The sequence below is a fragment of the Tachysurus vachellii genome, chromosome 12, assembly GCF_030014155.1.
Source record: "Tachysurus vachellii isolate PV-2020 chromosome 12, HZAU_Pvac_v1, whole genome shotgun sequence".
Classification (NCBI taxonomy): Eukaryota; Metazoa; Chordata; class Actinopteri; order Siluriformes; family Bagridae; genus Tachysurus; species Tachysurus vachellii.
Window position 1 is genome coordinate 16,704,361 of NC_083471.1, and position 25,806 is coordinate 16,730,166.

Here is a 25,806-nt window from a genome sequence, read left to right on the forward strand (position 1 = left end):
AGTAAGGTATATATAGATACACATAAATAAAATAGTGCAGATGTTTGTAAGGCACAATATGTTTGAGAATGAGGAGTATAAGAAATACAAAACATAATATGTACATTGTATGTATAATTGTACAGAAGTTATATACAGTATTTTTCAAACTTAATGTTATAATTAATAATATGAAAGTGTTAGATCATGATTATTGGTCCTGTTTTCATGCTAGTAACATCTGTATGTAATAAAACCATGTGTGACCTCGACTAATAACACAGGAAGGTGATAATTACTAGGGGGAACTTTAAATCATGGACATGTCTGAGGCTTGGGAAAGAGATAAATAAATCATGCTGTGGAAATCCTGATGATTTATCATCTCTACTATGTAGTAAGGCATGTGAAATAAAGTTATAGTTGCGACTTTGGAATACAGAGATATTTAAATCAAGTCCATGACTTAATAAAGTGTGAGAATGAGATATTTAATTAATTTTCATGACTTTATAGGGATTGGGAATGATCTTATTATATAATGTCCACAACTTCATGTCTATTTGGACATGATTTCGGAAGCTGTATGAACAACATATTTAACTCATGCATATGACTTAATAAGGTGTGTTAATGAGATAATTAAATCGTGTCCACAGCATATTAAGATTATGGCCATGATTTCTGTCAGTTAACACTTGTAACTTGCAGTATTTGATTTTCATGGCAAAACTCCCCCATTAGATGGCACCATCTTGCCATTTACATTATGGCATCTGTTCACGTGTAAGAGATCCTTGAATAGGTTTGTATCATTATTTAAATTGCACTTATTCATAAAGTGAAATGTGTCCAAATAACATGAAAGCATAAAACACAATTTAAAGGTTTCTTGAGGGCTTCTGTATCAAACAGTGTTTATTCATTCGATATAATACCGTAAAAACAGACAAATCATGAACTTATTAAAAGCAATCCGAATAATACAAAAGGTACAAATTTTGAAGTCTGATGTGTTAATCAAAATGTAATGAACCTAACACGATATGACGTGACATGACATCAGTGACCATACAAACAATACAATACATTACAATATAGTTTTGTTCAGTATAAATACACAGTGTCAGCAAAAAGTTAGTGTTATTGCTCTTTAAGTTTTATGAAATTCAAACATAATCAAACCTTTCACTTCAGCAATACAGACAAAATAATAATAATAATAATAATAATAATAAAGGCAAAATGCTGTGTGATGTCAATGAACAAAAAGTATTAAAGGTGCAGTCTGCAATATATGAAAGTGCTTATAGGCATAATAATCACCTCCTTCAAAGTTTCGTTAGATCCCACGGAACTTCTGTTACATTTTTTTCCAGCTCGGAAAACAGCTCGTCCTCTACAGTACTGCTCGGTCTTTAAATGCAGCTCACAAGGCATATGTAGTTTCAACAGCAAGGATAACGGCAGGTCAGTGTTTGCATTTCAAGAAGACGACTGGAATAATGACAAACTGCTACTTTAAAATACAAAAAGCATTTCTAATTTAAGAACTTCTAAGCAAGATTTATAAAATAAAGTTCCCAAGCTATCCTTGCAACATCTAAAAACTCTGGCGATATTATGTCCATGAAAGCATTCCACTAAGAAAACCAACAAAATGTGTTTCTCAGTTTGGTCATGCATAGCAACAAACAGATACAAACACAGAATATTCCAGTGCCTTGCTTAGTACTCAATCTCATTGAAGTCCTCAGAGAAGCCTGAGTAAAAGCTGTCACCGTGATCTATGAAAGACAGAAGAGAGAAAGACTGTAAGATAAAGTGTTGAACCCTTTTTACCAGTACACTCTCGTTCTGTCCCTCTGGCAGAATGAAAATCACCTGATGATCACCATTTTCAATCGGTAGAAGCAAATGAATTATTTTATGGCCGCAAGTCTGATATAAAAATTCTCAGGACACTGTTGACTTTTGAGTCCAAGACACTTTTCCCTCTGTTGGGATAATCTTACTCAGAAATTTTAGTAGTTAATAATAAGACCTTAAAATTATAGATGATTATGAACAAGCACTTGGCATATCATGGGTTTGATATCACTAGTTACTTCGAAGACAAAAACATTTGTGTTTAAGCCGTTAATCACAACTGTGGTGTGTGACATCACAAGGAAACTAGATACTCGATAAAAGAGTTAATAAACGATGAAGGAAAAGAGTTTCCTGAATCTATTAACAACTTCTCAGTTAAGCTTAACTAAGTACGACAGTCAAAGTCTCCTGAGCAGGAGGCAGAATTTCTGCTCTTCTGAAACTATGACTGTTAAAACCTAGCAAGTCTGTTGCTATGTCACTTTTCCAGACATATGATGCTGCAGCATGTCCCCATTAGAAACGCTTGGGAATAAATAAGGGAAAGCAAGACCCTGGACTAAATGTGATAGTTGCACACAGGCTCATTTTTTGGAACTCATACACTCATTCTGGCCTGGAGACATGTCCGTTATACCTAATAGACTAATTCTGGATGTGACCCAGGTCCATGTCAAACATCACCTGCTGCTATTAACAGCTAGTGGAACCCGAGGCTATTCTGGAAAGCTACCACAGGCTTATATTCAGTTTATATTTTTGTAATGCAATATACATTTCTGGGTGCTGTGCTGGCAGCGTAGCCTGTTAAATATTCATTCATTCATTCATTCATTTTCTACCGCTTATCGGGCATCAAGGCAGGATACACCCTGGACGGAGTGCCAACCCATCGCAGGGCACACATACACTCTCATTCACTCACGCAATCACACAATTTTTCCAGAGATGCCAATCAACATACCATGCATGTCTTTGGACCGGGGGAGGAAACCGGAGTACCCGGAGGAAACCCCCGAGGCACGGGGAGAACATGCAAACTCCACACACACAAGGCGGAGGTGGCTGTTAAATATTTCTGATCTAATTTCTGTCAAGTCATAATACATATAGTCTTAAAGAGTGATTATATCATCATTATGTGCCATCCATAACAGAGTTAACAGGATCTGACAAAGCCCTTGACACCAGTGCAAGGTTTAAATAAATATTCACTTCAATTCAACTTTACTTGTATAGCGCTTTTTACAATTGACATTGTCTCAAAGCAGCTTTACAGAACATAAACATAGAACAAAAGGTTATTATAAAGAATAAAATAAAGATTAATTCAAGATTAATATTAGATATATATAAATGTGTTTGTGTTTATCCCCAATGAGCAAGTCTGAGGTGACTGAGGAAGCAGTGGTGAGAAAAAAACTCCCTTGGATGGTAAAGGAAGAAACCTTGAGATGAACCAGACTCAAAGGGGAACCTCATCCTCATATGGGTGACACTGGAGGGTGTGATTATAAATACACAATTCGACAAATGTTTGATACAAATATCTTTCACAATTCTGAATGGTTCTAGTGCCTTGTTTATCAGCCATGGTTTTGTGGATAAACTGTGCATGTACAAATTTATATGCAGAAAATGTGACATGTATGTGAAAGTTTTCTTTCACCCTAATGGGAAAGAAGTTGCCAGTAATGGCACTTATTTTCAATTCTATCATCATAACAGACAGATTAATTACTGAATGCGGGGCAGATGGGATGGATTGAGATGGTTTAATTTGCTCAGTACAGATTTAGTAAATTTCTATTCCAGGGTTTCTAGCCACAGAGCACATTAAATTGAGAAACTGGAGACAGGTTTGGCATTTCTCAGCCAAGTCTGAGCCAAATAATGACACATCATACATGCATTCATACAGTATCTCTCTCAATGGAGTACATAACATTTTCTGCAGCAGACAAGACAACAATGAGAGATTTTTTCACACGTTTTCTCAACGTAATTGGGGCATTAGATTGCATACATTTAGGCATTAAATAAAAAATACTGGTTAGTCCTTGGACAAACCATTCAAGTGGCAAGTAAACCTTTTTTTTACTCTATTTCACTATCCCTGATGTTCATCTCCTTAAGTCTTTTGAAATCCTCGCTCTGTAAAAAGCCGTGCTGAATACAGGCTACCGTACCATTTTATAGAGAACAAATGTAGCCGTGCACAAACAGAGTAATTTTTATGTAGAAATGTACAGGATTTATGAATATCCGTTGTGTACACCTGTGAAAACGCACTTCAGTGCCATTTACACCCAAACGTTTTCTATGCTAGCTTTAATAAATGAGACCACATCTCTGTGGTCTGTGTACATACTGTAATCACTCAATCTCTATTTAGTCTGGACCTGACATGGCTTTGAATAGACTGGACTGTAACAGTCATACGCACCTTGGCATGGTCCTGTTTGAAATACAATGTCATCAATAGCAATGTCACTTCTTAATGAAGGGCCTCTGACAGCTTCAATTATAATCTGCCAAAAAAAAAAAAAAAGAAAAAGATGTAAAAAAAAAAAACAGAGATAGATAAAACAATCAATTAGATCTCAACACAGTTTGAAATAATGTCAAAAAGATTACCTTAATGGTATGTATTTTTGCCTCTACCCTGCTTTACCACTGAAAAATAAGTACCATCTTATGTACTGTACATCTTAATATAGCACTGCAATCCTCTGTTTATTGCTAATTTGTTTAATTTATTGTGAAAATATGAAACGATTAGCAGGGTTTCTAGAAGAAGAAGAAGAAGAAGAAGAAGAAGAAGAAGAAGAAGAAGAAGAAGAAGACAAAAATATAATGTGACAAAAATATAAGCCTTCTTCTTCTTCTTCTTCTTCTTCTTCTTCTTCTTCTTCTTCTTCTAGAAACCGTGCTGATCTGTTTTTACAATAAAATAAACAAACTATCAAGAAACAGAGGTTTGGAGTGCCATACTTAGCATATTCAATATATTTCCTCACCTTCTCTTCAAAGACCAATCATTATAGCCTAGTACAATAATCATTGCTTTTCTCACTCATCTCATGGGCTCTTCACCCTCCTGCCATCTGGTAGAAGGTCCCAGGGCATGTGTGCCACCACCAACTGCATTTTCCTCCCTAAAGCCAGTCAGATTTCTTAGCACCCTGGTGCCTTCCAGGTAACTTAAACACCTACAGTACCCAGTATGACCCAATACCACACTCTACAAAGCTGCCAAAAAAACCTTACTATACTTATAGAACACTTTTTGCTTTTATCATTGCTGCTACAGAACTAAACAGTTTACAATCCATGTTCTATGTCCACACACGCAAACCTAGAAATTTAAAGGGTTTGAAACGTTCTGCATGGAGGAGTGTAACTGAGATCCCTCTCTCATATCTTATTTTACATTCCAAGATGAAACTCAGCTCTGTTCTCTCCACAGGAGACTTCTATAAATACTAATTATGTGTGTGTCCATAATTCTAAACTTTGAAGAAAAGAGAACTTGAAATTAAGAAAAGCTTTTGTGTCAGAAAATTAGGGTGTGTCAATATGCAGTTGTAGAGCATCCGTTTATGTTTAAGCTTCAGCTATCACTCATGTTATGAGATAAGTTACTGTATTATATTTAAACATTACGGTCCATTTTTACTTAAGGGTGCTAGAAATACTCTTCCCCCTGACTACACTCCAAGAAGTCATTATTTTGCTCTTTTCAACCAACCTAATCACACTAACGTCTCATGTGATCAATGGAGCATCGGGAAGTTTCATTCTCAAAGTTCAACACACCATGAGTGAGTTCAAAACATTTCCTCCTCCTCCTCACTATTCTAACCACTTTGATGTCTCATGTGATCGCTGGACCAGTAACCTCTGTGTGTGTGTGTGTGAGTGTGCATGTGTAATTGTGTATGTGTGTGTGTATGTGCCTCTATGCTCTCACATTGTGCTTGGGAATGCAGTCATAATCCACAGTAGCCTTCATCCAGGAGATACTCTGCTCTCCTTTTCGGCTCCAGAGCAGCGTCTCTTTGACTTTGCCCTTCTGTCGCAGCAGAATGCTGAGGACGCCTGTTCCAGTTCCATACATATGGTAGTAAAAGGTTAGACACTGTGTCCTGAATGAACCCCGTAGATCCGGCGTCACCAAACGTGCTGAGTGTCCCGGCAACATGTTGGACGCCTCAATGTACATGTAGTACCCTTAGAGACGCAGTAATGTCATAATGATGTTAGACTGAATTAACTGGCATGGTAAGACAAAAGAAATGCTGCTGTTGTAATAACCCTGCTGAAAAATCCAGCATATACCAGCATCAATTCCATGCTGGTCCAGGCTGGATTTTACTGGTTCATGCTGGTATAGTGCTGGTATAATGCTGGTATAGTGCTGGTATAATGCTGGTATAATGCTGGTATAGTGCCGGTATAGCTGGGTGGCCAGCATAGTCATGGTGCTATCAAGCAAAACGGGGCTGGTGTAGCTGGTTAACCAGTATGATCTTGCTGGAATGAGCTTTATGGGAACAACCTTTATTTTTGCTTGTGTATGTTTCTATGTAACACATTAATATAAGATTAAAACACAATATTTTGGAATATATTTAATTATAAGTGTGTTATTTCTTTTGCTCCCTCTTTTGAATAAAAATTTCAAAAAAAGTTCATTTTAAACTTTAAAGATTAAAGTGTCTCCACAAATTACATACAGTAATATAGCAACAAATGTTGACTTCCCGGGCTCCATGAGGGAAGCAGCATATAAATCATACAAAATTTAGAAAGATATATATATACTGTATATATATGTGTATATATGTGTATATATATATATATATATATATATATATATATATATATATATATATATATATATATATATATATATATATATATATATATATATATATATATATATATATATATATATATATATATATATATATATAATCCATTTGTCTCAATTAAGAAGTAGTTAAGTTTGTCTGTTTTTTAGTAAAGTGAAGAGATATTACCCAACATCAGCGTTGCTATGCAACCTTTAAAGCAACTATGTTCATGAAGGTAAATGTAGTTCCTGCACTTTCCAAAAATAAATCTCGCAATGTTTTCGACTACATTCTATACCTTACAGTGTTTATCGAAATTAGTATAAGTGCACGTGTTCCAGATCATCATGTTTTTGCCAGGATTTTGTTTCTGGGTAAATAAAAAACTTCCACTTCTACACGACGAATCTGCTGATCACTGGGAATCAGAATGTTGGCATACGTGAGGTACCTAGATGAAGGCTGCACAGCAGTTGTTTCACCTAGCGATATTAAGGACTTTAACTACGACATGTTTAACCAAACTCAGGTTTATTGGGTACGATGGAAGCAAGACTCCTTCAGGGCACAAATACTGATGCTTAATGGTTTGTAACTTAAGCAGTAGCTGTTTTATCGTAACTCGTTCACTGCACAATATAAACAAATAAGTGATATATAGTTTTGTTTCTTATTTTGTTTTTATAATTTTTCAGAGAATAAAGAAGATATAGAGCAGGAGTTGTCTAAAGGCAAACGACTCCGGGTAGCACCTCTTAAAAACACATGGTCATCGCCACCACATACTGCTTGTTCCTTGCTAAAAGAGAGAGTGGAAGCTAAGACCAAAAATGTGTGTTGTAAAGGTTATATTGTGTAACGTTATTTGTGCACGTGTGTAAATTACAGTGTGATGGCAAATGTCATTGACCAATAAATATTTTAAACAAACTTATATAATATTTTAAATAAACTCTTTTAGTATCCAAAAGACAACATATGTTGACCAGCATACCACCATCCCAAGCTGGTCGGCCAGCATACCAGCAACCAGCACCTAATGCTGGACCAGCATACCACCATCCCAAGCTGGTCGGCCAGCACACCAGCATCCCAGGCTGGTCGGCCAGCACAACAGCAACCAGCACCTAATGCTGGACCAGCATACCACCATCCCAAGCTGGTACCAGCATGCAAAACATACCTTATGCTGGACCAGCAATTCTGTTTTTTTAGCAGGGAACTGCCACTGTAAACAGTGCAATAGGTGCAGTTTTCAACAAAAGTTGTTGCATTTCAGACCATTAGTCTGTAAGAGATTAAAACAAGAAAGCACAGAAATCTAATCTACTTTAACAAGCATAAGACAGGTATATTGACTTACCTACCCCTAAGGTATGGTCCCCCTTGGGCCCTGTATAGGATGTGGGTGTAGGACCTCTGTTCCGTAACCAGTGTGCTTTCTTAAACTTTTTTTCCTGAGTATATCCACAGTCTCCGGTCTCAAAGTAACAGTGTCCCGGTGGTGGGCGCAAAGGACCTGAAGTCACAGCACATGCCAAATACATGGTCAAAAGACAGATCTTAGGGAAATTCACACAGAAACATTATTGCTCACACATACTCTAAAATGGTTTGGATGTATGTGTGTGTGTGTGTGTGTGTGTGTGTGTGTGTGTTTGTGTGTGTGCACTAATCTCAGAATTGACTCTTTATTTCATGTCTTGGCTCCTTACTAATATTTATCATACATAGAAATTCTGATTTACAACAAAAAGGCACAGCTGAATATAGTTTAATACACCATATCATTATTCTTGGCCAACCTAACCTTTAAATATGCTACTATGTTATCTCAAAATTACAAGCCCGCACAAACTATAATTTTTACAGCACAAATCAACACAAATAATTGACATATAAAGTTACGGATTTCAGATGGTTTCAGATGTGATGCCAAACAACAACAGTCCCCATCAAACAAAAATACTGGCTTTGTCACAATAACAGTCAGATCTACAGCTACAGTTACACCAATCTTTTGCCCACTTCAGTTAAAGTGGCTTTTCTTTTCTAAATTTCCACTTCTTAATTTCTACTGGAGAGAAATAAATTGTCTATTTCTGTCCAGTCAAACAGCCACTGCCCTTTTAATTTCTATGTTCACAAAAGCAGATGTTTTCTGTAACTATGGAGAGTAAGAGATGATAAACAGCAATTCACTGCTGCTGCCTGCATGCTTTCCAAACCACATTCAGTTCAGCAGAGCAACAAAACACTCAGCTACATTTATACATTATGAATTTGAAGTAATATATACATTCGTATTTTAATTAAACTATTATTTAGTATTAAAATAAACCTGACCACCAAAATTTAGAAAAATACAGTTGTGACTTCATGAATGCGAGTCTTACCTGTGGTCATAATACAGTCCCCAAGAGTGACCTTGATGTCATCCAGAGCTACAAGCCCACAGCCCCAGAAGCTTCTGCAAATACTGACGAACACAATCTACAACAAAGAGTGCAATGAACTGGCTTTTTATCAAATAGAAATAAAACAGTAACAATAAAAGATATTTCATATGCATGTATCCTGCCATAAGAATACTATGATAATATATTGTGTGGCAAATGTATGATTTGAATGTTTGTAAAATTTAAAAAAGAAAGTATGAGGAAAAGTCCACCAAGAAACACATTAAACATGTTTATATTGAGATATTTATGAATTTGGTGTTGTATTGCATTAGTCCTGTGAGGAGATTGTAGTTGTTTGTTGCTATAACGTCACACAGTGATGTTGCTCATGTATTTACATTGGCGTTCAATAGAAAAACATTTATATTTATGACATTCGGCAGACGACCTTATCCAGAACGACGTACAAAAGTGCTTTGAAGTCTCTATCAATGAATACATCACCACTGGTTCACACTGGTGCTGTAGTGCTGAATAAACAGAACAAGCAGCTGAGCAGCCTGTGTGGATACAAATGGCCAAATTCTTCTGATGTTGTAGAGAAGAAATTGAAATGAACGTGTCTCATTAGCAACATGTGAAGAAAATGACAGATAATTGTCCACGGTTACCCAAAGGTTGTGAATGGTCTCCGAAGGGGAGACCAAAGTTTAGAACTGATTATGGTCAGGTAAAAACAGCTCCAAAAACCAAAATTGCTTGTCACATTCACAATCATCCAGTGACATCCAAAGCCATATTCCTGTGAAATCCACTCTAACTGAACTCAAAGCCCAGAATGCACTGCACAAGGAAGTTGTGCTAATTTACAGGAGCGATTTGTTCGACTAGGTAACAATCCTCGAGATAATGAGTGCAATGCCTTTGATGTTGGTATTAAAAAAGAAAGTTGAAGCTTAGGTGAGCTTCGGAAATTTCAGGTAAGACTTCTTATGGGCATCACTATCAGCAGGTAGTCCAACAGCATTGTGGATAATTTTGGAAAGCATTCTCTAATCAAACAAAAATCACATATTGCTTATAAATACGTGCCTGATTTCAAAGTGGATTTTTCTCTTAAGGTTTAGACTTAGTCTTATCTAAAAATGGGAGCTTTTGTGCTCAACTGTTCAGAGATCTTCTTCGGATATTATTCACAAATACTGTACCATCTCGAATCCAGGCTTACTACAACAATCCTTAAAAGCCATTTTAAAAGCTTGGTTCCAATTGGCCCAGAATCGTGCAGTTTGTCATTTCTTATCTCATGTTGAAACTACAGCATGACTTAAACTTGGATAGCAAACTTGCAGTGTTCACACTTTTCAAAACTTTATTTGTCATCACATACTGTAGTTAGTCATGTGAACTTCCCTTTAATTTCATCACTGGTACAGTACTCAGTAAAGTTAAGGAGAGGATTTAGCTTTGACTGATTTTAATTATTTAAAAATGAAACGTATAACCTGAATGGAATCACAAAAAAATTAAGCAATATATCATTTTTGTATAATAAACTCATCTTTTTTTACCTTAGTTGGCATTGGCCTCTGATATGTAACATCCACCTCTGTCCACACGTCTCTGGAGCTTTCAGACACTGTCCAGATCTTAGCCTGAGCTACATTGTGCTCATCATAGACATACAGTGCCAGGATGTTGTCAATCTTCCTTAAGCCGTGCAGAGCGTAATAGAACCTGAGACAATATTTGTGGTTTCCTGGAAGAAAGGGTCCGTGCAGGCGGCTCACGTAACCCATATGGGAAATGAAACGAGTGTTGGCCATGAGGAACCAGCCTGAAACACAGGGTTACAATATTGAGAAATCACCTTTTGACCTGTACTGTATTTGTATGTGTATGCATCTGTGTAAAAATTATTTTTGTCCTGTGCACTAAAGAAAAAGTGATGCTTCTCAAACTGGGGACTGTGAGCTGAGCAAACCACCATTAATATTTCTCCTTGTAGTTCTTATAGTTGTTACTTCACAGCTGTCAGGACCTTTAATAAATAGAAGTTATATTATTGCACATAGATAAATTGTCACAGGATGCAACCATGGTTCTCAAAATTCTCCCAGGTTTTTAATCCCTGGACTTTTAATTGAGCTCAACTTTTCCTTCTTTAGTGTGTTTGCCGTTCCTCTTCATAAGCCCCTTTGTTTCAGTGCCTGTTTGTGAGGTATTTATTCAGATTCCTTGGATTTGCGATGATGCAAAGCCTTTGGGTTTGGACTGTACCTGGTTTCTTGTTCTTGAATCTTGTCATTCCTAGATATTGACTGCTTTCCTCTATTTCTTTTTGCATTCCCTGTTTTTGTGTGTTCCTACATTTTTACACTTTTTACCCCTTGGACCTGTTTTGTTTTTGCTCCTTGTTTTGTGAAATAAACTCATAGAGGTTTTACATCTACTTCGGTTTCCTCCCCCGGTCCAAAGACATGCATGGTAGGTTGATTGGCATCTCTGGAAAATTGTCCGTAGTGTGTGATTGCTTGAGTGAATGAGAGTGTGTGTGTCCTGCGATGGGTTGGCACTCCGTCCAGGGTGTATCCTGCCTTGATGCCCAATGACGCCTGGGATAGGCACAGGCTCCCCGTGACCCGAGAATAGTTCGGATAAGCGGTAGAAAATGAATGAGAGTGAGTGAGGTTTTAGATCTAACCTTTGTGCATCTGCTAACATTTTTATTTAATAAAATTTGAATAAAGAACCCAACAGCAAAGGTGTTTCTGCTTTAACTAGATAACTCATGCAAAAGGCATCCACAGTAAATACGGTATCAATCCCTAAAGTGTTCCCAGGTTGATGACATAATAAAATGTAGTCATTGTGGAAAAATAGATTACCATGTCTTCAAAGCATATTGTACTGTAAATATTTCCACTTTGACAAGCGCACTTGTCAGTTGCCAATAGCAACGGCAGTGTGTGCTCGAACTTGGGCTCATAAAATCGAGCAGTGGTGTTGTGCTGTGAAATTAATAACATGTAGCAATTAACTGACGTCTTAAATACAAAGTTGTAATGAATGCTGAATAAATATTTAAAATCCTACTTATCCACAGACATCCAAAGTTTCAAATCGGGTGCTATTGTTGTGTGGCAGCTTAGACTGGCTTCATCAGAAAAGAAGAATGTATATACAGTATATCATCCTTTTTGTAAATCTCCAGTATTTGATTTAATATTTTCATGTGTTTATCTTCTGCTACATTTAAGTAGGGAATTATATTTCCATAGCAAAAAAAAAAAAACGAGGTAAACGACAGATTATTGGTGGTATTAAAGTAAAAAATGTCTCACCACATACCCTCGCCATTAGTGTGGTCTCCAATCCTATAGACGTTTGGTTTCACAGACACTCTGCTCCACACGGCACCTCCAACTTGCTCCTGATAGTACCGACACAGACTCTCTTCAAAATCACAGTTAGCTACAGAAGGGTCAAAGGTGGGCTCTGGGGGAAGGTTGCAGAAACAAACTACATTAGTCATCAAACAAGGAGGTTATGTTTTGAGTTTAAGAGCCATCAGATGAGCCAAATGCTGAGCAGAAGGGTACTTTCCTGGCTTTGTAACATGTGGAAATATTCCATATATCCTGTATGTCTGGAAGAAAGAAAAGTAGAACAAACTACGGTCCTACGTGTCTCCACCATCCACAAAGACCAGATTTGTCTCAAGAAGCAGCATTTATTGCTGTTTATTAACTCTTTTAACCCTGGAAACACTATCTTCAAAACACTGCTATGAATTTCTATCCTTTTAGAGAAACAAATCATAATATAAGAAATGCAAAACCTGGAAAATTAGCAAAAATATATGTTTAGATAGTAGATTTCTTTCCATAAATCAGGTGACGTTTATTTCCCCAACATTTTCATGTTTTACAGTATACTGTACAGGTTATATTTATTTTAATATTGGCAATTTCAATATATCTGATGTTTTTTTTCCAGCAAACAGTGTGAGATTTTTCATCAGGAACTGCTACATAACAGGATATTAGTCATTATGAAACATGCCTATACTGACGTGTTGCATTGTGGCAGAACTTGGGAGAAAAGGCGATGTCATCCACAGCTACGTAGCCGCCATTAGGACTGTTGAACGCTACCTCATACACCACCTTGATTCAATCAAAAAACACAAGATGTGATTTGCAAAGCATAAACATGGAAAAAATCCAGGACTGGACAGTTTTGAAATAAATAACCAAAACATTAGCGTCTTAAACCTATGAGCACTGAAGCTCTCCAGTATAAAAAAATAAGCCATGGAGAGCTATAGACACCAAACACCATCTGCCTGAGATGATATCCGAACCCCACTCAAGCACTCGCTCTTTATTTACACCGACCCGAAGTGCTGGCTGCACAAACTCAAACACAGTCCTTGAAACTAGACTTCTATGAGCTGTTTACGAGCACAGAGATGACAAAAACAATCCCCACTTTCTCCTTTAAGGCTACGACCTTAACTCATGTACTGCGTGATCCAGATGCAAAACATTTGGCGTTATAATACAATCACAACATTACACAGTAGTGTGCTTTATGAAATATGCAAATATGTCACTGTGTATCACAAATATAGCCTAGGTTTTTATTTGTTTTTATGGATGCATTCGAATGAGCAGTGAACAAATGGCTCGGAAAGTAATGTAGTATGAACAGATACAAATACAGATATAAATATATATTTTTTATTATTCTTTCTATTTGTTTTTTGTAGATTTTTTTTTTTTTTGGATTTTGCTTTTACAGCAACTTTTATTTGTTCATACTTCCGGGTCATGATGGTTAAATTAGGCAATTAAATTCGTTTTTAATTGTTGTTGCAGGTAAAAATAAAAACAACTCACCCACATATTTATTTAAAAAAGCTTACTTTTTTAGCCATGCCCAATTTAAAAGTCTATTACAGTCCTGATCCAACGTCCGTCCCTGATTCTATATAGTGTATATAGATTCTATTTTATAACAAAATATAATTCATAGCACTGATACTGATATAAATCTGACTGTATATCTGCTAAATGTAGCCTGTTTTCTTTCCTAATATGCAACTTTCCTAATAAGGAGCTGTGTGAGCCTTTAAAGGAAGGAAAACCTGGAAGATAAATCTGTGACACTTCTCAGTCATCCAGGTTATTAGGAAGCTGAGTGAGTCTTGTCAGCTGGACATCTTTGTAGTTAGATTAAAACATTTCATTTGAGGATTAAAGGAAAGAAAGAGAATTCTCACACACACACACACACACACACACACACACACACACACACACACACACACACACACACACACACACACACACACACACACACACACACACACACACACACACACACACATATATATATATATATATACATATATATATTTTTTTTTTAAATAATGCTGTTCTGCATCTAGGTGAGTCTCACAGCTACTCTCTGGCTGCCTGCCTGTTTGACAATTGATAGAAGCTGGTGCTGACATAACAGGACTTTCCCCAAACACTCCAATCCCTTATTCCTCAATAGAACCAGAATCTCGACAGAACCTGTCATCTCAAATCGATGAAATTACCACCAAACCTGAATGTAGCAACAGCTGTTTCTGAATTTGCGACACAACAGTCAGACCCGCTGTAAGTGTGAGCCGTTGGAAATTGCTTATTTTCCCTGACACTGTGTTTCCATGCGCTTGAGGCTCTGAGGTTCACAGGATGATTGATGGGTAGGCTCTGCTGCTGTCCTACATTCCAGTGCCTGCTGTGGCCGGATTTCATTATGAAAACGAAGGTAAAAGAAGAACACTAGAAAAACCTTCATTTGCTGGCAAAGCTGAAGTTCAACCACTGAGCTGACGTGGTTAATAGCACTAATAGCACTTTAGCAATATAAAGGTTTCACTGTTCCATTTCTGGACTCTGTGATTAATTAAGATGTGTAGTTATGCAACATAGACTAATGGAGTGCAGCATTATGCTCTGATTAATTGTTGTAGAGAAACCAACTTAAGGAGGAGTTTGTAATTTTTGGAGCGTTTCTCAGCCTACAAGGCTTTTTCAGTTGCAGTGAAAACAATAAACTTGACCCAAATATCTGACCGTGTCGTTTCTTTTGAAATTCTAAAAGCAGCATTTTAAAAAGAAAAATCCCAGAGATGGGAATTTAAAAAACAGGGTCAATGAAGAAACTTGTGAGATCATGTAAAGTAGCATGTTCAGTCATCATCAGTATCACACACCTTGTAGATTTGACATTTCTTGCACTGACCTCTGATGGATGGTAAACTTTAATGTCCAACTGCACTTGTTTCCAAGTGGATGTGGCATACACATCTGGCCTCCATATCTCCTCATAGTGGCCCAGCTGGTCTCTGGTGAACACAGAGAAGAAGTTGCCTCTGGATTGGTTGCTCTGGTAGTAGAAGGACAAGCAGCCGTACATGGGACCATTGATCATTGGTGACACGAGTTTTGCCACCTCTTGGAAGTCCTTGGTATAAAGTGAGCTGACATACATGTAGCGACCTGATCCTGCATATAACCAAAAAATGATCCCATGAAATTCTACATTATATTTGATGCACCAATGATTCTCAATTCTTTGTGTGAGACAGATGCAGTTGTTGTTTTGTAAAACTACACATAACTTGGCTGACTTGCAATTTGCAATTTTTTTCAATTTGTAGAAATCTTTGCTCTGTTATTTTAAATATACAGTACACTCTATGTCCGATAGTATGTGGACCCCTGAGCAACACTACCATATGTGAGTCTTCTGCATAAAGATGCATTCATACATTTTGAATGACAGTGTTATATTAATATATTCCCACATTCAGCCCAATCTCTGCTTATGAAATTATAAACACTGATAATACTCATGTTAATTCAAATTCTTTGAAACACTGCTGGGGCACGGTGGCTTAGTGGTTAGCACGTTCGCCTCACACCTCCAGGATCGGGGTTCGATTCCCGCCTCCACCTTGTGTGTGTGGAGTTTGCATGTTCTCCCCGTGCCTCGGGGGTTTCCTCCGGGTACTCCGGTTTCCTCCCCCGGTCCAAAGACATGCATGGTAGGTTGATTGGCATCTCTGGAAAATTGTCCCTAGTGTGTGATTGCGTGAGTGAATGAGTGTGTGTGTGCCCTGCGATGGGTTGGCACTCCGTCCAGGGTGTATCCTGCCTTGATGCCCGATGACGCCTGAGATAGGCACAGGCTCCCCGTGACCCGAGGTAGTTCGGATAAGCGGTAGAAAATGAATGAATGAATGAAACGCTGCTAATACTCATGCTAATGCTAATTCTTTTCTTCTAAAATCAGTATGGTCAATAAACTTATTTTAACCAATAATACTAATACCAATTGTAACTGATGACTTAACTTTCATTAATTTACAATTTAAAGATCTCTGTACCCTGTACTTCTTAACTGTTCACATACTTGATGCATTTTGATCATATATGTGATTAATGGCACTTAATCATGAATTCAGAATAGTGAGGACTTTTTATCAAAAGCTGATATATAGAAATGTTTAGTTACAATTGATGACTCAAACAGCTGATTCATTTGTGAACGACACATGAGTATTAGCAGTGTTTATAATGTCATAAGCAGAGATTGGGCTGAATGTGGGGATATTAATATAACACTATCATTCAAAACATAAAGATGCATACATGTACATTAAGGAGGCATAAAAAACTTAACATATAAAGTATTCTTCCTGCATTCATATGGGTTTCCTCCAGGTTCTCAAGTTTCATCCCCTACTCCCAAAAACATTGTGGTATATCAAAGTATATGGCCTGTGCTAAATTGCCTGTAGGTGTTAATGAGTGTGAGAATGTGCAAACACTGTGCCCTGGCATTCTATACAGGGTGTATTCCTCGAGAATCACCGTAACCCTGACCGAAATAAAGCAGTTACTAAAGACGAACGAATGAATAAACAATGGAGTGACTTGGCAAACTGATTTCTAACAGCCCCCTGGACTCGATATAGGGTTGAGGTTGAAGAAAGTTAGTCATCTATTTCCCAGCACTTTAGCAATTGTGATTTCCAGATGATGTTGTTTGCAATTGCTTACCTCTGTCATTGTTTATAGTCTTGTCATATAGGAGGTTGGACTGAGGGTCTCGAGTGAGGCTTCCTCCCATTAACCAGTTCACATTGGGGTTCCACAGGTTTTGGTAGCCACACAAATGATCTTCCTCAAAGTTACACTCTAAAACAAAGCAGTACACATTCATAGGTTTAGGAAATATTGTAAAAATAATGGCCCATTTAACAAGAATGTGTTTAAAGACATGTTGCACTTAAAAAAAACTTTAGAGATTTACCTATACAGTAACCGGGTATGATATGAATTTCAAAGATAGCAATACTGTTTCCTTTCCCTTTGTTGGGCCTGGCATCCATTAAAAGCTGAATGAAATATATAAAGATAGAAGATACTGTATAAGGTAATGCTCCATAAAGCTCAAAATCTATAATGCAAAATAAGAATTGCTCTTTACTGTGTGTATATATATATATATATATATATATATATATATATATATATATATATATATATATATATATATATATATATATATATATATATATAAACATTTTTGTACACAATAAAAACGTAAACACTTCATAGGGAAAAATCATAAGTACGTTTATAATAAATTCTGTGTCTCTAAATTTATAAATCTTTTTATGTACATTTAAAGCTGTGGAAATATTACACATGATTAAACTATTGTAAAAAATGGAATGAAGTAATATGCATGTAGCAATAATTAATAACTATCATAACTACCCTCTAATGGACAAGCTCCTAGAAATACTTCAAATTGCACAAATAAACAGTGATGGATTAAAATAACCTGTTTAAATAATATTTTACAAATGCTAACAATTGACTAAAACTAATCAGGTAATATTTCTTCAGTCTACATTTTGACTGTCAGAATTTTTTTTTTGCTTTTTCAGCAAGGTGACTAGTCCATGTTGTGTGGTACCTGGTAGGATCTGGAAAAGATTCGCAGGTCCACACTGGCTATTAACCAGCTGTCTGAGGGTTTGTCCACCGTCCATAGCAAGTAGTCAAAGTTCTCACCATCAGGGCGCAAGTGAACCTTTAGGGAGCCTGCCCCGGCGATTTGGTACACTAGACGTAAACAGCTCCATTCAAAGATTTCAAGTTCAGGGCTCACCAAAATAGCCTTGTCAGCCTCGCCCATCAGTGAGGAGTCTGCAGCTATGAAGCGACCTGTAAGAAGATTGTAGCCATGACATCAGAATGTAGTTTATATATATATATTATATATATATGTCTTTATAATACATCCTTGGTGAATTATTCAGATAAACATCACATTAACATGATATACTACCTAAATAAAAAGCAAATAGAAAACGAATGTAGTTATGGACAAAAGAATGTAGACAGCTGACCATGACACTCATATGTACATAGCCATTTAGGCACAAGAGTGTTAGGTCTTATGTTGGTTGAGGAGTCCTGGTGTGTAGTCGGCATTGCAGTTCATCACAGTTGGGTTGAGGTCAGGGCTCTGTGCAAGACACTCCAGTTCTTATACATCAACATCAAATTTGGCCAACCATGTGCAGGTTATGCTGGAACAGGTTTGGACCTCATACTTTCAGTGAAGAGAAACTGTTAATTCTACAGCATACAAGTCATCCTACTGTATACAATTGTGTTCCACATTTCCATATATATTTGCCTATATATTGTTATGAGAGTTAGGAGTAAGTCCTAACAAGGTTAAACAGATAGCTTTTTTTATGATATTTGTGGCTTAATTTCTTTTTTACGAAACTGACATCTCATAACAACTGCATTTATAGTTTAATATACTTTAGTAATAGCTGAGGATGATGTGATGTGGATAATAAACGTGTGGTCCAGGCTGTACCATATTAATATCCAGTCTGCATGTCAGAAACCAGGTGTGAGCTATATAAACTCTTATCCCACACTTTGGATTATGTAATAATTCCAAACAAAGGATGATTAATAGACCCGTTCATCTAAGAACCCAGACCATAAGGATGTCTAGAACACATATAACTGGCTTCACTCGAAATTAAAAGGATTCATTTAAAAATAAAGCTTTTTGAAAAATGAGGTAATGATAGATGTAATGTGGTCAATGTTTTGCTACCAATAACGTTTGTAATCAGGACCATCATGGTGTCCAGATGTCCACCTGGTGAAAGTTATTCTTACCAGATGCCATCAGAACTATTTCTTTTTTCTTCTCTTTGCATGTACTGCTGTAAAATTAGGTGCTTCTCCTGCACCTCAGCTTCACTTTTAGGATTTTTCTTTTTAAGCTCATGAGCAAATACTAGGCTTTAGACAACATGTTTTTAAGTTTCACTTTGTCCTGAACTGAACGTTTGATAAATTACATCATACATGTACTGTACACCAGGGCTTCCACAACTAGGCCTCATGTGGGGTCGTAGGTTTCTCATTTATATTGCACATACTGTATATTACTGACATATGATGCAGGGTGCTCAAGGCTCAAGACAGAAAAGTGCAATGTGTTTTAGTCACCACATAGTTAACATTGGTCTGTACCCAGAGCAGCATATCAGTGCATCGTAAAAACACACACGGTGAGATTCACAGGGACAAACAAAAAAGCAGTTGTTATAAGTGCTGACTGAGCCATTTATAATGGGACTGCAGTTTCCTGCAGTAGTGCAAGCAATTTCATGGTCTAAACATCCCAAGTCATCAAATAAGCAACACCCAGTCTAGACACCAAGTAGAAGGTGATGTCATTTGTAGACAGAGTTCAATGAGATGCACATGGAGTACATTTAAAGAGTATTCCAATGATAACAAGATAATCTGGTTCAGTTTTCTCCAGGTCTAGAATCACTGTGGTTTGTTGACCACAATACATGCTGACACTTCCTAGCTTTCTCAGAAACAAGCACACACTCACACATTTGGGGGAAAAAAAAAAGAGCGGTGGGAGATCAGGGTTTCTGGAAATATGCAGGATGTCTTAACATGCTTACAAATGATTTCTGCAGCTGTTTGAATGTAATGTCTCAAGAAACCAGGGCAGGTTAGTAGAGTCATCTTTTTTTCTCACATTCATCATTTTTCCCAGACCAACAAGTCATACACCTCCAGTCCACCAGATGTATCATCGATTGTGGTATAAACTCAAGTCACTGCTAAAAGTGAAATTCTACTTACTCCACTGGCTTAAAGCACCTTGTACTGTATTTGTAAACATTATTTATTGAGAGAAAAATGCTTTATGCTGCAGGCTTTTACTTTCAACTGAACTTAAAATAAACGGTGGGTATTTCCATCACACAGTTAGTCCTGGAGTTGCCCAGGAAACTAAACAGTCACAATCCAGCCTGGGTTTATGACACTATTTAGCTACACATTGAAGGAAATGTGGCACATCCGAGCCATATCCAAAACCACAGGGAGTGACATTTGTGGCATTCAGGGTGGTTACGACCACCTGGCGTAGACCTGAAAAGGCTGTTAATGAGGTGATTCTGATGTACTCATGTCCTTGCATCACTAATCCACTGGTAAAGTCTCTGTCTCCATTACACAACTATCTAGGCTGCACATCTTAATACCAGCTGCTGTTTACAATAGCACAAGCTTTTTGGCTGAAAAGCAATAAAGAGGAAAAAATATTCTATTTTTTGAATACAGTCTTGCTTAACAAATTAAAGAACAAGCTGCTGTTTTTGGAAACATTACATGACAAAAAACAGATGGGCTTCAATTATAAAAACACCCAGCTTGTATACTGGTCAAGTTCCAAAGAGGTCAATTTGAAGTTGAAATAGAGAATTTCTTGGATGTTAGCTATCACTTTCAAAATCGATAGATCAGGAGGTCCTTCATGAGATCCTAGCTCATCACAGCATCATATAGATGCATGTTTATGGCTTAACTGAGGTCACAGAAGCCTGAAACTTTTTTCTGAAACTTTTTTCCTGCTTGATAATGGTTGATAAATTATCAAGCAGGAAAAAAGTTTCAGAAAAAATTTGGATTGTTGTGTGATGGTTTTTGTCCACCAGCTACTGGGTTGTTTTTATTAGTGGCTGTTCAGCCATTATTATAATAATAATTAATTATAGTTAAAAGTAAAAGTTCTCCAAATATTCAGTTGGTTAATTGTTATTATACAAGCAACAAAGAGACAGATACTTCTTTGTTACTGGTGACTGGGCTTGAGTATTCTGCCTGCAGTAGCCAATTTTTCTACTCTAAATCTTTATTTAAGATTTCTTTTGGCCTTTCATCATTCTTTCAAAAGCCCATAGTTTTAGCTTTCCAAAGAGATCCCATTCAAAGAGTAGATAGAAGAATAGAAGTCTTAAAGCTCAAGCTTAAAGTTCTTCACAGAGGAATAAAAACTATTTAAAGAAGCTATATTTTATGGTAAGGCTTATGATTGCAGTAAACTAAAATGTTTCAGCTTAAATCTTTCTGACATATTTCGATCAGATATTTTCTTTACACGACCCTCACAACTGCCCATCTGCCTAAGACTGATAATATGGACCTAGCAGGCTTCATCGAAGTCAATCAAGGCTTTGAAGTCCATGAACAACAGCAGCAGATCTTTGCTGTCTATGCTACATTAGGGAATCTCCATAATCAGTTACAACAGTTGGCTGTTCTCAACCAGCAGCAGCCAGCAGCATGTTTCTTATAATTCATACCCAGTTAGAATGATGTAGATAAATCCACATGTAAAAGCCTTTTACTACAGTGTTTGTACTACTGCTTGTCATGAGATCATGTCAAAGGTGATACTTATAGACAAAGTAAAGCAGAGTAGAGCAGTGGTGTTTGGCTGAACAACCATAACACCATGAAACCCATGAAGTGGGTTTAAATACCGTCCAAATGTCAAAGAAGTAAGGGAACATCTCCTGAACCTCAAATCAGGGGAACATCTTCTAAACCATGGGACTTCGTGGAACTGCAGCAGAATATTCAGTGGAGTTTGACATGCTTTTTAAAGAAGATAGTTAAGAAGACATGTAGTCACAGAATTAGCTTATAGGGACAGCAGTGTGTATCTGGATGCTGCTACTGGCCTGGCCATCTATTAAGAGACGCTGCTCATTGAGACACGAATTAAGCCCTGAATCAGTCATTGTGGATAAAGGCATTCTCAAACCAAAGAGTCTATGCACACTGTCCACACCGGAGTTCCAAAGAGCATCAGAACGGTTTAGATGTAAAGCTTTGTTTCTACTGTGGAGAGCCTTTCTATCGCATTGATCAATGAGCCACATACGGAGAGATTAATCAGCATGGACAGCATGGGCAGTATATGGTCAAGGAACCGTGCTCAGTGCCCTGTGCTATTTTACACAAACCATTTCGCATAACAGTTGTTAGTCCATTATTCAGGCACCATGCTCTTCCTTACAACACTCATTACCACTACAAAGTCCTGTACCTGTTAACTGTATACACAGACCACAAGCAACTTGAGTACCTAAAGACAGCAAAAAATCAAGACAAGTCAGATGAGCTTTGTTCTTCACCAGGTTTGATGTCCCAATCTACTAATAGTTGGGACATGTCAGGCAGATGACCTGGCCCTTTAAGCTTACCCTACTCTTGCCCAGTGTCCCCCAGATAAGAGTTAAATCCAATGAGTATGAGTAATTTCTAAAATGAATAAATATATACATGTATATACTTAAAGTTTCAACATGATTACAAATACTTTATTGATTAATGTATGAACTGGGAAAATTCATTATTATGTAAAGATTTTGGCAGATTTACCTTCGTTGTTCACTGTCCAGGTAGCATGTGCAGGATCCGAAGTGTAGCCACATGTGTCACTCTCAAAGCTACAAGATCCGGGCAACAAATGTCGGTGTGCTCTTACAGCCAGCACCACCACTACACAGACACACAAACGTATTACTATCCTTAAGAGGACCTTCCACTGATATAATCATTAATGCAGCCATTTAATACTATGCCCAAACCTACAGCTAAAGGAAAAGTGTTTGGCTCTTTTGGTTTAGTGTTTATTATTATTATTATTATTAAATTAAAAATTTCCTATTAAGGACCATCTAAATGTCCCAACAAGGTCAAAACTGTCAGATATTCCTGTCCTTCTGGTGTCATGACCCTTCATTCATACCCCTCCAACTCCCTCCACTCCTCACTCAAACCAACACACACACACACACACACACACACACACACACACACACACACACACACACGTACACGCGCGCGCACGTACACATAATGAAAATCTTGGAAGAAATGCATAACCTTTAAGGCAAAAGCGCACGTTACATTGTATACGCATTGCATATAACCATTTTCTCTGCAAATGATGCCGCTGTGACGCAAAAAAATAAAAAAATTAAAATTAAGGGCATTAAAAGCCAATGACACAAACAAACTGCATCTCAAACAGAGAAAAAAGTTCACTTTAGTATTCTATTCAATACTAAATGTATTGTATTTTTACTTCTATGTGTTAAAAAATGACTTACCCAGAAGAGTGGAAAGATGAAGAAGGCGCATGGCATTTATCCGACTGGGTATAAGATATGATCGGAGAGAAGAGACAGTGAAAGCAGTGTTGCTCTGGGATGTTCAGTGCTTAGTGAAGCACTCCTTGTGTCCTGCAGAGCTTCAGCTGCAGTGTGCATGGTCTGGATGGAGGAGTGTGTGGTGGGCTTGCTGTCTGCAGCTGGAAAGAGGAGGGCCATGTGTCAGTGATTCGCACAGCTCAGTGATGGACACGAAGGATCTCCGGATCGTGTCTCAGTACACACGGATTTCACTCCGCTGTGCCCACGTGGGCATTAGACTGAGTAGGGAGACATTGTAAGGGAATGAAAAGCTTATTGAGACTCTAGACTCAGAAAGAGGTGACGTCATCCACGCCCTGCCACGCCCCCTGTATGTGATTCACTTTTACCTCAGATTTGTTTTAACCTCAGCTTTTTACCTCAACCTTTTACCTATTATTTTGTAACTCTTATATTTCTTTTCCTTACCTCAGCATTTGTCATATTTATTTGTCATATTTTTCTCTCTTTTTGTCCATTTTCACAGTGTGAAGTGTAATAATGAACTTAGATCCTTCTGCACATATTCTTCAAATATTTTGGATGGATTTTATTATGGAACTGATGAACAGATGTAACATATGCCAAAATGATATTTTTAGAATCATAAATATTATCGCTCCTTCATGTGAGGGAGGTGACACAGTAGGCTAATAACTGCATGCTGAGAGCTGAATCTGAATATAAGTTAAGAAACTGGATCTTGAGCTCTCTGATTGCTCTACTTACCATCAAATGTGGTCTACACATGACTGCTTATGTTTTCATTTGGCACATGCCCTTATCCAGAATGACTTTTTATCTCATTTTATACAACTGAGCAATTGAGGGTTAAGGGCCTTGCTTAGGGGCCCAACATTGGCAGATAATGGACCTGGGCTTTTATCGGTAGTCCAACACCTTAATCACTAGGCTACCACATCCCCTACATCCTACTTCTGCAGAAAAGGAGATTGTCTTGAGGTTACACAATTCCGGCTTTATTAATGTCATTAAAATGTAGCAATGAAATGGTTCTACACCTTATGGCCAAATGTATTTGGACACCTGACCATAAGAGCATCCTATTCCATATAGCTTAGTCTAACATTTGATAAAAAATAAAACTCCCCTTGTTTTGAAAAGGCTTTCCTCTACATTTTGTCATTTGTCAATGGGGATTTTGTGCTCATTCAGCCAAGGATTGATGTTGTATAAGATTGAAATTCGTCCCAATGGTGATCAGTGGGCTAAGGTCAGGGCTCTGTTCAGGACACAAAAATATTCCAACCATGACTTGACAGAGCTCACTTTGTGAAAAGGACTTTTATGTTGGAACGGGTCCATTAGCCCCGGGGAAAGGAAACAGTAATCCTACAGTATATGTACAAAAAGACATCTAAATCAAGTGTGTTATAATCTCTGTAGCAATAGATCAGAGAAGAACCACATTAGTGGGTTGGTCAGGTTTCCACAGCCCTTTGGCCACATACAGTTTTTTAAATGTCAATATCTGTCTGCTATTCAGCATTCTTGGTGATTTTTAGCAAATAAAATGATCAGATATCTAATCTGCAGTATCATTCATTCATTCATTCATTTTCTACCGCTTATCCGAACTACCTCGGGTCACGGGGAACCTGTGCCTATCTCAGGCATCATCGGGCATCAAGGCAGGATACACCCTGGACGGAGTGCCAACCCATCGCAGGGCACACACACTCTCATTCACTCACGCAATCACACACTAGGGACAATTTTTCCAGAGATGCCAATCAACCTATCCTGCATGTCTTTGGACCGGGGGGAGGAAACCGGAGTACCCGGAGGAAACCCCCGAGGCACGGGGAGAACATGCAAACTCCACACACACAAGGTGGAGGCGGGAATCGAACCCCTGCCCTGGAGGTGTGAGGCGAACGTGCTAACCACTAAGCCACCATGCCCCCTGCAGTATCATAGTGTTTATTAATTTAACAGTGGAGGGTAAAGCCTGTGTGAAAATCCTGTTTGAAGCCCCTGCCATGCCACT

General features: G+C 37.7%; 1 protein-coding gene across 2 annotated transcripts; it reads right to left on the reverse strand.

The window, feature by feature from the left end:
* Positions 1–202: 202 nt before the first annotated feature.
* On the reverse strand, positions 203–23,904 carry mamdc2a (MAM domain containing 2a). 2 transcript variants are annotated; one of them, XM_060884057.1, is made up of 14 exons: positions 23,715–23,900; positions 22,981–23,100; positions 18,164–18,414; positions 17,492–17,576; positions 17,239–17,376; positions 15,416–15,678; positions 13,188–13,281; positions 12,464–12,610; positions 10,684–10,949; positions 9,107–9,203; positions 8,074–8,229; positions 5,825–6,084; positions 4,298–4,382; positions 203–1,766 (listed from the first exon to the last, which is right to left on the reverse strand). In XM_060884057.1, the coding sequence occupies exons 1-14, from the start codon at positions 23,743–23,745 to the stop codon at positions 1,708–1,710; spliced, it is 2,052 nt and encodes a 683-aa protein (XP_060740040.1). In that variant the 5' UTR covers positions 23,746–23,900; the 3' UTR covers positions 203–1,707. The 2 variants fall into 2 exon arrangements, with proteins under 2 accessions (XP_060740040.1, XP_060740042.1); XM_060884059.1 differs by lacking the exons at positions 203–1,766; positions 4,298–4,382 and having other exon boundaries at positions 5,878–6,084; positions 8,078–8,229; positions 23,715–23,904.
* Between the last annotated feature and the right edge of the window lie 1,902 nt (positions 23,905–25,806).